This window comes from Clinocottus analis, unplaced genomic scaffold (genome assembly GCF_023055335.1).
Source record: "Clinocottus analis isolate CAN_PGR_092001 unplaced genomic scaffold, fCliAna1.0.p SCAF_19, whole genome shotgun sequence".
In the NCBI taxonomy this organism is placed as follows: domain Eukaryota; kingdom Metazoa; phylum Chordata; class Actinopteri; order Perciformes; family Cottidae; genus Clinocottus; species Clinocottus analis.
Genome location: NW_027175920.1, coordinates 344,093 through 355,000, shown reverse-complemented (window position 1 = coordinate 355,000; position 10,908 = coordinate 344,093). Strand labels below are relative to the sequence as shown.

At 44.9% G+C, this 10,908-nt stretch overlaps 2 protein-coding genes across 3 annotated transcripts; one reads left to right on the top strand and one right to left on the bottom strand.

Annotated features, from left to right (window-relative positions):
- Window positions 1-625: 625 nt before the first annotated feature.
- tex47 (testis expressed 47) lies at window positions 626-4,772 on the bottom strand. The gene is made up of 9 exons (XM_068582872.1): window positions 4,619-4,772; window positions 3,281-3,353; window positions 2,735-2,838; window positions 2,601-2,656; window positions 2,451-2,529; window positions 2,236-2,358; window positions 1,786-1,933; window positions 1,629-1,682; window positions 626-1,143 (listed from the first exon to the last, which is right to left on the bottom strand). The coding sequence occupies exons 1-8, from the start codon at window positions 4,712-4,714 to the stop codon at window positions 1,645-1,647; spliced, it is 717 nt and encodes a 238-aa protein (XP_068438973.1). The 5' UTR covers window positions 4,715-4,772; the 3' UTR covers window positions 626-1,143; window positions 1,629-1,644.
- Window positions 4,773-5,068: 296 nt separating this feature from the next.
- Window positions 5,069-9,265, top strand: ndel1a (nudE neurodevelopment protein 1-like 1a). Of its 2 annotated transcripts, none has more exons than XM_068582867.1 (10): window positions 5,069-5,103; window positions 5,264-5,367; window positions 6,311-6,407; window positions 6,680-6,833; window positions 7,411-7,559; window positions 7,808-7,944; window positions 8,403-8,573; window positions 8,698-8,792; window positions 8,889-9,034; window positions 9,136-9,265. In XM_068582867.1, the coding sequence occupies exons 1-10, from the start codon at window positions 5,084-5,086 to the stop codon at window positions 9,212-9,214; spliced, it is 1,152 nt and encodes a 383-aa protein (XP_068438968.1). In that variant the 5' UTR covers window positions 5,069-5,083; the 3' UTR covers window positions 9,215-9,265. The 2 variants fall into 2 exon arrangements, with proteins under 2 accessions (XP_068438968.1, XP_068438967.1); XM_068582866.1 differs by having other exon boundaries at window positions 9,106-9,265.
- Window positions 9,266-10,908: the final 1,643 nt, after the last annotated feature.

Sequence of the window (10,908 nt, the reverse complement as noted above, 5' to 3'; positions counted from 1 at the left end):
CTGCATGACGTTGACATCCTAAGGCCTTTCTTTACTTCTTCTTTCTCACGAGTCGGTGGAATGTATCGCTGATGGAAGACGTTCACCTCGTAGTCTCATGAAGGCGCTTGTGTGTGTGTGTTGTGGACGTGGTGGGAGTAAAAGGTGGTGGGCTATTTGATGATAATTAAAGTGTGTTATGACCGATGTTGGGGCGTGAGGTTCGGGGTTGAGCGTTTGGTCGTCCTGTGTGGAGCTCAGCAGCATGCTCTCTAACCCATGCCTCTGACATGTGTCTCATCTTCGGTCCTATATATATATATAAATAAATGTGCTTGTATTTATTTTTTATAAGTGAATAGATCGACCTTTATAAAAGAAGAATAATCCCGTGATGCCCTCGGACCTTTAAAGTCAGACTCCTCCGTCACATCCGGTTTGTTTTGAGACAATCATGCTTTTGTTCCACGTTGTTTCCATTCAAAACGGTTTCACCTTTTTTATATATCGCAAATAAGAAAATAAGCACATCTGGCCGCGGTCAGGAGATCAGTCGAGCCGACGCGACGGCTCTGAAGGACTAAAGTTTCACACTGACGTCATTCTGCAACAACAACAACAACAACAACAACAAAAAAAGAAGAAATCATGCCGAACAGGTTTGTTTTTACTCGTAGACAGTTAGTAGATTACACTGTGGTGCATGCAGCCGTTGCAATCCAATCATCCTTTTTTTTTTTTTATACTTTTGTTGCTTTAAGTAATGGGGGCCAAAATATAAAAAAGGGAACACAGGAGAGACTTTAACGTTGTTTGAGTCAAACCGTCTGGGACTCCAGACGTTTGGAAGTGAAGAGGAAAACGCCTTTTTTTCTTGGACACGCTTGCTCCCGGTCACCAAGTGGAACACAGTGTAAAGTAGAAATAAAAATAACCTCATCCGAATGTTGAAACTATTAAAAATGTTTTTTTTCTATATCACTTTGGATTTTCTGAAGTTATTTCACTGAAACGAGTTCAACACGAGAAAAAGAAACATTTTCAACGACAAAAAAAAGGAGAAAATGTGAGAAAAGTGCGACTGTATCTTTTAAATGTTGGTGTGAAACTGTTTGATTTCTCCTTCAGTCACATGGAGGCGCTTCAGTGGAGGCCGACCGCGTCCTGCAGAGGAGGAAAAACACTTCAGCACGTCTGTGAACCGAGACGAGAATCACAATTTCACCGTCAGAGTCCGGCAGCGACGACGCTGACGTGCAGCTGACAGGCAAAAATATGCTGCAGATCAACGTTTACCACGTTTACCTGCTAACATGCTAATATGCTAAAGTGCTGCCCTGCTAAAATATGCTGAATGTTCTGCTGCATATAATTGTTTTCCATGTTTACATGCTAACATGCTAATAATTGCTATTTAGCGCTCAATGCAAGTCCAGCTGGGGCTGATGGGAGTCCAGGTGTTTAAACATGGCCGCCATGAGCAGGATATGAATGCACTAAACGTCGCCCGCAAAGTGTCACCCCTAAGTTCATCCTCTAGGAGAACATGACCGTACAGAACAATGAAAGATGACGTCATGGCAGTGCGTCTCGTCCCCTCGAGCCGCCACCTGTATCACCGACGTCCCAGCAGGATGCAGACTCCTCACCTCTGTTGGTCCAGCGCTAAATGGTCGTGAGGCAGCGGCTTCGCACGTCTCGTCCTGTGAAGAGATCAGAGATGGACGACACGTAGCTTTTAAGACAATCATCACAAAGCCGTGCATATAATCTGAGGGTGAACTCTTAAAGGAAACCCATCCGTACCGGCGTTCATGTGGATGTTCATTGGAGTGTTGTACATCTGCAGGTATTGCTGCGGCGTCAGCAGCTCGTCTCGAGTCAGGAGATTGTAGATGATCGACTCAGAGACGAGCGGCTCCGGAGACTCGTCCAGCGCCGACCCGGAACCGGCCTCAGAGAGGACGATGAGAGAGGAACGGGCATGAAAACAGAATGAAACTGCTGCTGTACGTCTATAAAAGCACAGGGTTCACATGTTGACCAATGGATTTACATGGCTTTTAACCAAATTTCCATGACTTTAAACCACATTTCCATGACTTTAAACCATATTTCCATGACCAAACGTAGTGTAATCTGGGTGTAAACATGAAAAAGTGATCAAATATAGTTTTATTTTTTCTGCGGACTCTTCCAGGCCTGTAAATAACCATTTTAAACCTCCATGACCGTCAGAAGCTTTAAGTGAAACACCTTCTCGGAGGTTGGTTCTCCCAGCGTCTGCAGCGCCGTCAGGACGCTGCACACCAGACTCTCGGTGCTCTCCTCCTCCCCGAGTCCTTTGTAGTCTACGGCTCGCTCGTCCGCATCAAGCACCTTCAGTCAACGACAGCGAAACTGAAACACGACGCCCGTGCATGCGGATCATGATTAGATGGGAAAAGCCTGAATATGAAGGCGTGGAGAACCTTGTAGCTCCACTGCGGGAACAGCCGGCTCTCAGGGTCGTGAGCCATGAACACGAGCTTGGCAGCTTCCATGAAGACACTGAGGGGAAGGTGGACAGGATGTGGATGGTTTCATAAACGGGTAACAACAATAACTGCTGACATGGTTACCCTTCTGGCTGCTGCTGCATGTTTTCCAAGACAGAAACCAGGACGTCTCTGGACGACTGGAAGAGCAGAAGAGCTTTCAGTGCACGACGTCACACGCCTCCGACTTCATCGCAGACCAGCGGTCGCGTGCTTACCTCGATGACGTGCAGCAGGCAGGATGGGTACACGAGCAGCAGGCCCGTCATGGGGTCCATTATGAACTGCTCGCTGAGCTGGAGATGGAGCTTTTCGTAATGAACTGCGTGCAAACAAACGGCAGAAGCCGAGAAACTGAGATTAAAAACGTTTCCGCCCGGCGGGCTTTTATTGTGAAGTTCCTCGAGCAGCAACCACAAAAAGCTGTTAAGAGGAAACTCTTTAGCCCCATGGACACAAAGAGGTGTGAAAGCTATAAAACAAGACTTAAACAAGGGGAACGGGACAGCCGGTCGCTGCTCTGATGCAACTGCAGGACCTTTTGTGTGTTTACAAGAGTTGTAAAAGTGATATTTCTCTGCATATTCTACTGTATCGTGGCCAAACAGTGCAGATCTATGCATTAAAAGCATCGATTACGTCACCCTTTGCCTTCCTGGAGGACAAATGGATTGAAGTGGCATAATGGTGATTGGATCATTGATTGGCGTCACAAGGGAAAGTGCTGCCCTGCTATCAGGCTGGAAGGTAAATTGCTCGCTGACCTCCCAGTTCTGTCCTGTCAGCGAGATGGAGAGGCAGCCGGGCGATCAGGATCAGCCGCTGGAGCACGATCCTCTGTGGAGGAGACGGGGAGGAGGGGGTGAGGCACAGGGGCAACAAGACCCTGCAGAGGGGCAACAGGACCCTGCAGAGGGGCAACAGGACCCTGCAGAGGGTCAACAGGACCCTGCAGAGGGTCAACAGGACCCTGCAGAGGGGCAACAGGACCCTGCAGAGGGGCAACAGGACCCTGCAGAGGGGCAACAGGACCCTGCAGAGAGGCAACAAGACCTAGTAGAGAGGGATTAGAAGACCCTCCAGAGGGCAACAGAAGGCCCTGCAGAAGGTATGTCACATATCACACATACAGGCACATGGACAGACGCAGGATCATTTTAATACATATTGAGTTGTATTTATAGATCTTAGACTTCACTAGTGAAGCTATGATCTGTAATAATAAAACCACCTCCTCGTGCGTCCTCTGTTCCATGAGCTGGTGAAATAAACTGCTCCCAGCTTCCTCCTTCTGGTCCTCTGCTCTCAGGTCCTCCATCGTTTCTTCTCTACGTCCGATCCCGGCTGAGCGAGTGGCGCCTCAGCGAGCTGCGTTCATACGAGCTTCCATCCCATAAACCTTTTGCTCCCTCGGTTGCTATACAGATATATGTTTACACGGGCAACACGGGAGCCAATCGCTGGCCGGGACAGGTCGTGTTTCAGGTAATGAAGCCGAGAGGACGGCAGAGGACACAGAGTTTATTTGGTCTGAAGCTCGTCCTTCACATGGGAAGAGGACTGAGGAAATGACACATTTATGTTTTGTTTAGTCTGGAATAAAAATATGAAAATAAAATGTCATTGTGATGTAAGCTTTAGACACTCATTACTTACATGTTCACTTAAATTTAATATGAGTATCACTCTAATTGGGCATTTTACAATGATAAAATATATTATATTCCATAATAATGAATAAATTATATAATATATATATATATATAATTCTATATATACATTTATTTATTTGTTTTTCTCCTTAAACATATGTATACATATATATTTAAATATATAAAAGATATGAATTAAAAAATAAATGATTACAAAAGTAGGCCAAAGTAATTTGTGCAATGGATACATTTTAATTATGTGTTATTAATTATGTATATTCTTACATCTTTATTAATAAGTGTATGTATTCATAAAGTAAATTATTTCATTAACTATTTAATATAATAGCAGCTTTAGTACTACTGGTTTCACATTTGGGACACCGTCGTGATAGCGGGTGAAAGAAGGTCACGTGGTCAACAATACGTCATCACAGGTAAGGCACGAACCTCGATCACGATCCCGACAACCGGGATCTCTGCTTCTCCTTCTTCCTCCTCCCTGGAGTCCGTGTCGAGCAAAGAAAAGCTCCTCTGATCCGCCATGACTGGAGATGAAAAGGTGACGTCACCTGAATGAACCTGGATCGTTAGTCTCTGCGGGTTACCGTGGCAACGCGAAGTCACAACACGGAAGTGGGTAAAGTTCCTGTACACAATTTAAAAAAAAGTAAAACCCCGGAAATTGTCTTGGTGAATACATATTATGAGAAATTTAACGATGAAAATTACTTTGGACTTTAAAAAAAAATTAAAAATTAAAAAAATTAAAACCGCTGTTGCTGTCGATGACCACCAGGTGGTGCTATTTCAGCAGCGACAGTGTTATTTCGTGTAGTCATACGCAGTCTGTGCGCAGCAGTGAAGCTCGTGAACGCAACACAGCAAGCGAACACAGGGGACATCCACCCTAAAATGTGTTTATTCTCACTACGGTATAAACAACTTTTTACTGGGATTATCCACTTCTTTTGTTTTATTTCACCAAAGCTAGAAACCAAACTACGACATTTAAATATTTGAGATTTTAAATGAACCTGAGCCCCGCACACCAGAAGAGTAATATTCACATTTAGGGTGTATTCTCCTTTAAAGGCCCGCTGAGAGGAGAGAGATCGCAGACATCGGAGGAGACGCTCGGCCTCAACACCTCGCATCAAATGGACTGATAACGCGTCACCGTGTGGGGCGATGTTCAGGTACTAAATGCATTATCATTTATTGTATTTGATCTTTGCTTGGCGGCCAGTAAAGACACACACACACAAAAAAAATAAATACAGTTTGCACACCCAGTTTTGACAGCTTAGCTCGGCCGCACGTCACTGCTGCTGTCAGCCCTAATCTGGTTTCTGCTCCTGTTTTACGGCCGATGTCGAGGTGTAAACACACACGTATGATAGTGTTTTCATAATGGTGTAATGCATCACACACATTGTAATATGGCCAAATGTTCATCAACCAAACACGGAGTCGCGCTGATCTTTAACATATATACGATGATGTATAATAGAGTATCGTGATATACACCTGTAGTCAATCCACCCGTTAAATCATAGAATATATTCATTTTATTTTGTAAAGTAAAAGTCCAACATCAAGCTCCTGCATTTAAAAACACTATATGACTGTATAATTGTGCATTAACCTCTGTTTTTTATAACATTTAAAATGTCCCTGCAGGCTGCTCATTGAATATCATCTAAAAATAAATTATTCACCACAGAGTGAGATTGTTTTTTAAGGCCAACATACAACAGAAGTCAGTGACTGTAGAGCAGCCGTGCTCCAGTTATTTATGGTTATTAGGGATTGTGTCTTTCCTCGGTCCTTTTGACGCTGGAGTTCAGCGTTATTCACTCCTTCTGCCTCCTTGTGTCGCCTCCATCTGGTTTCAGGATGTTCTCCTTCCTGTTCCTCCATTGAGTCTCAGTGAAGGAGGCTCCTTCTCTTTGAACACCTCTGGGTGTCGTCCGTTACATCTGGACCACCAGAAGAGGATGTGGTGCTCTGATGATTCAAACGTTGATCACTCTCTCTCTCTCTCTCTCTCTCTCTCTCTCTCTCTCTCTCTCTCTCTCTCTCTCTCTTTCTCTCTCTCTCTCTCTCTCTCTCTCCTTCACCTTCTTTCTTCCTCTGCAGATTTGTTTGCCATGGAAACGAACATGACACCCAAATTCTCCTCCAAGGACGAGGAAATTGACTTCTGGAAGGCTCTTTCTGTGAAGTACAAAGAGAGGTGCGTAGACCAGTAGACCAGTAGACCTGTAGACCAGTAGACCAGTAGACCTGTAGACCAGTAGACCAGTAAAATACTAAATCTCTTTTGTCCTCAACATCTTTAACGATTTAAACGTCGCCCAAAAGATAAAAACCAGCTTCCTGTTTGAGACTCAGTGTGTGAATGTCTTCTTCTGTTGTAGTTTCATAAACTATTATAAACTATCGAATCTAATGAGCTTCTTCTTCTTCATCTTCTTCTTCTTCTTCTTCCTCTTCCTCCTCCTCCAGCTGCCAGGAGGCCCGCGAGGAGCTGCTGGAGTTCCAGGAGGGCAGCAGGGAGCTGGAGGCGGAGCTGGAGGCTCAGCTGAGTCAGGCGGAGCATCGCATGAAGGACCTGCAGTCTGAGAACGGCCGGCTGCGGACCGAGGTGGAGACGCTGAAGGTAACGGCGACCTTGAGCGTGACCTCTGACGCTGAAGGTCGAGCTCTGATGCGGAAGTAACACACATGCAGGTCAGACAGTAACACACATGCAGGTCAGACAGTAACACACATGCAGGTTAGACAGTAACACACATGCAGGTCAGACAGTAACACACATGCAGGTCAGACAGTAACACACATGCAGGTCAGACAGTAACACACATGCAGGTCAGACAGTAACACACATGCAGGTTAGACAGTAACACACATGCAGGTTAGACAGTAACACACATGCAGGTTAGACAGTAACACACATGCAGGTCAGACAGTAACACACATGCAGGTTAGACAGTAACACACATGCAGGTCAGACAGTAACACACATGCAGGTCAGACAGTAACACACATGCAGGTTAGACAGTAACACACATCGAGGTCAGACGTCAGCTGATCGTCTCCTGGATATTCAGCTGACAGAGGAAACGTGTGATCAATATTGTGCTGTCTCTCCTCCTCCTCCTCCTCTTCCTCCTCGTCCTCCTCCTCCTCCTGCTCCTCCTCCTCCTCCTCCTCCTCCTCCTCCTCCTCCTCCTCAGGAGCGGGTGGAGCATCAGTACGCTCAGAGCTACAAGCAGATCTCCACGCTGGAGGACGACCTCGGCCAGACGCGCAGCATCAGAGAGCAGCTGCACAAATACGTCAGAGAGCTGGAGCAGTCCAACGACGACCTGGAGCGGGCCAAGAGGTCTGCCCCGCCAAAATAAAACACCAAAATATTATTTATTTATTGTTCTCCATTAAGAGGTTGATGTTAATTCTTTATTTAGTGAAGGAAAATACATGTGATCCCTGTTTTAATCTTTATGGGACGTTGGGATTAGGAAATGGGTCGAGCCCTCTGATTGGATCTAATCACTGCTGCAGATATTGATCCCTCATTACTTGAATAATCAGTAATAAATCGCAGACATCTAATCAGAGTTTCTCTCTCAGAGCGACCATCGTGTCTCTGGAGACCTTCGAGCAGCGTCTGAACTCGGCCATCGAGAGGAACGCCTTCCTGGAGAGCGAGCTGGACGAGAAGGAGACGCTGCTGGAGTCCGTGCAGCGGCTGAAGGACGAAGCCAGAGGTGATTATTGATCCCGTTAATACCGATGAGCCGGCTGTCAATCACTCGCTGCAGCTCACCAGCGAGCAGCGCTGCAGCTTTTCCTTTTGTTTCGTCCTCAGACGATCTCTGAGACAACAATATTAATGTGCTTATTACAAGTTTTATTTTACTTACTTATGGATTTATTAATTTAATTATTTTATTTATTTATAAATGTGTTACAAAATGTGTTTGAATGTATTAAAACATTTATTTAATTTAATGTATTTAATTTACACCATTTATAAAATGTATAATATTTAAAATGTATTTAAACATGTATTTTATTTTAATTTATTTATTTTATTTATAACATTTACAACATTTATAAGGAATTAAAAAAATATACATGTGTCTGATTATGTATTTGAACATGTTTTTGAACATGTAATAAACATGTAATAAACATGTAATAAGCATGTGTTTTCTTCCCGCAGACCTGCGGCAGGAGCTGGCCGTCCGCGAGCGGCAGACGGACGTGGTGAGGATGTCGGCTCCCGGCTCGCCGACGCAGGAGAACCAGGAGCCGCAGCCGGCGGGTCAAGCGTCCGTCTCGCTGCCGGCGACGCCGCTGAGCCAAAGTCTGGACAACGCGTTCAACCCGACAGGTCGCCGCTTCCCTCCTCTGAGAGATTCACTCATTCACTTTGTAGTTCGTTGTCTTCTCTCTCCTGATAGTTTGTCTGCAGAGAAGTTAACGAGAATAAAATGTACATTTTAATCCTCGCTCAGCTCTGTCCAACGGGTTCGGCAGCAACTCTCCGCTGACTCCGTCCGCCAGAATATCGGCGCTCAACATCGTCAGCGATTTGCTGCGGAAAGTCGGGGTGAGTCACTTCCTGTTGCTTTCAGGCCTTTCCCTCCCTCCTCCTCCATCCTCCATCTTTTATTTGATCTTCTTTATTCTGTCTCACCACCTTCAGGCTCTGGAGTCGAAGCTCGCCGCCTGCAGGAACTACGCCAAGGACCAGAAGGCCCGCAAGGCGTTCAGCCTGGACAACAGCAACGCGCTCAACGCCAACACCACCGGATACTCGCAGGCGCTGCACGCGTCCTACTACGACAAAGCGTGAGTGTTGCATCGACCTTCAACACATCCGTTGTTTGTGTGCGTTATTTTAATAAACTTTTAATCTCCAGTTTCAACGTCTGTGTTTCTTCTTCTTGCAGCCGGACCGTGAACGGGCTGACGGCCATCACCGCGCCTCCCGCGGCGTCCTGCGGCGGCTTGGTGCCGCTCGCCGTGTGACGGGCAACCCGAAACACACACACACACACACACACACACACACACACACACACACACTGTACAACCTGTGGTTCTGTGACAAAGGGTCCATGTCTGTGTGTTCTTGTTCCTGCTGTTCGCTCACCGGCTTCCACACAAAGACACGTCTATAGATTCCTCCAAAAAAGAGAAATATTATGCAATTAAAATGTTTTTGTTATTGTTTCCACGACTGTAAACGAGCAATAACTTCAGTTAAGCGCTCAGACGTCACACACGGCGGGAAACAACCCGTCTCACGTGTTTGTGTGCGCGTCACATGGCCGCCGCCAATCACGGATGTTTCTGTGATCCTCGGAGGTTTAAATGTTCGAAACGACATCTCGTTGTTCTCCCTGTTCTCTCGCGAGCGTCTCATTTTTATTGCATTTGTTTTTCAGAGCCGTCTTTTCAAAATAAGAGACTTGTCGTCCTCTGAGCTGCGTGACGTGTACAGTATTGGTCATATTGATCGTTATGGACCGACGACCTGCGGCGTCCGGACCGGCGTTCTCTTCTTCTGTCGTCAGAAGTGATTTATCTTAATTTTAAAAAAGATTTTGGTTCGTTACGCCGCACTTTTCACACACGTGAACTCACTTTTTTTGTGCAATATTGCCTGTTTTTATGTTTTTGTGGGTTTAATTTATTTCAGATGTCTTTTTATTGGCATGTTTTAATAAAAATGTGTGATTTAAAACTCCAATCTGTTGCTTTTGTAATGTTTTCAAGCTGTGAAAATCTATAACTCTACAATGTGTGTTTTGAAATGGTCAGAAAAATAAAAGTAAAGCATGTGTTATTTATAGTTAAGGAGCAAAAACACTTTTTAAATTAGTGATCAACACCGCCCCCTAGTGGGCTCCAATGTCATTACAAGGGGAAAAAAGCTGATTTTGGTAATTTGGTCATTTAATCATTATTTATGTCTCCAAACAGACACAAAATACAAGATTACATTTATTATTCACGCGTGTGAGTCATCCAACATTCATCCACCGATGCTTCGTTTATCAAAAGTCAAACTTCTTGCATGGTAGACGCCTCCAGTACAGACGTCTCCAGGTTGTGAACAGGAAGTTATTTATTTTGTCGTGTCCACATCCGGAGAGTGTGCAGAGCTTTGTAGCACGGCGCTCTTCCTCTTGGCCACCTCCTCTATCTGCTTCATCCTCCTCTCCAGGACCTGCAGCCTCTTGGCTTCGTTGCGTTCTCGCTCCTGAGCCCGGAGATCCTCCAAGTCCTGGAAGAACCAGTGTCTGCAGGATGGAAGAGGAAGAGGAAGAGGAGGAAGAAGGAGAAGAAAAAGGAGAATTTATTAATGTAAGACACAGATATGCCCTTAAACAACGTAAACCATCAATAGAGAGTAAATATCTATTTTTCAAGCAGAAATGCCAAATATTTGTAGTTTGATGTTGTCTTATAACATATATACAATCATGTACATTGATTAAATTGATTATTGATAACTGCATTTTAATTAAATAGATTAATGAGGGAATAAGAGCAGGACATAAACAGGATGTCAGTTGTGTAAAAGAACGTGCATCAGAAAACTCTGCAGAAGTATCCAGAAGGTTTACTTCCTCTATTATTACATGCTGAACATTTCCAGGTGACACTTAATGCAACATAATAAATACTCAACATGCATTAAGTCACAACTCGCCTGT

Coding starts and splice junctions, on each gene's coding strand:
- tex47 (XM_068582872.1), bottom strand. CDS start 4,714: ATGGCGGATCAGAGGAGCTTTTCTTTGCTCGACACGGACTCCAGGGAG. Junction 3,354..4,618: donor TTGTCGGGATCGTGATCGAG/GTTCGTGCCTTA, acceptor TCTCCTCCACAG/AGGATCGTGCTCCAGCGGCT. Junction 2,657..2,734: donor GCCTGCTGCACGTCATCGAG/GTAAGCACGCGA, acceptor CTGCTCTTCCAG/TCGTCCAGAGACGTCCTGGT.
- ndel1a (XM_068582866.1), top strand. CDS start 5,084: ATGTGTTTATTCTCACTACG. Junction 5,104..5,263: donor ATGTGTTTATTCTCACTACG/GTATAAACAACT, acceptor TCTCCTTTAAAG/GCCCGCTGAGAGGAGAGAGA. Junction 7,945..8,402: donor GCTGAAGGACGAAGCCAGAG/GTGATTATTGAT, acceptor TTCTTCCCGCAG/ACCTGCGGCAGGAGCTGGCC.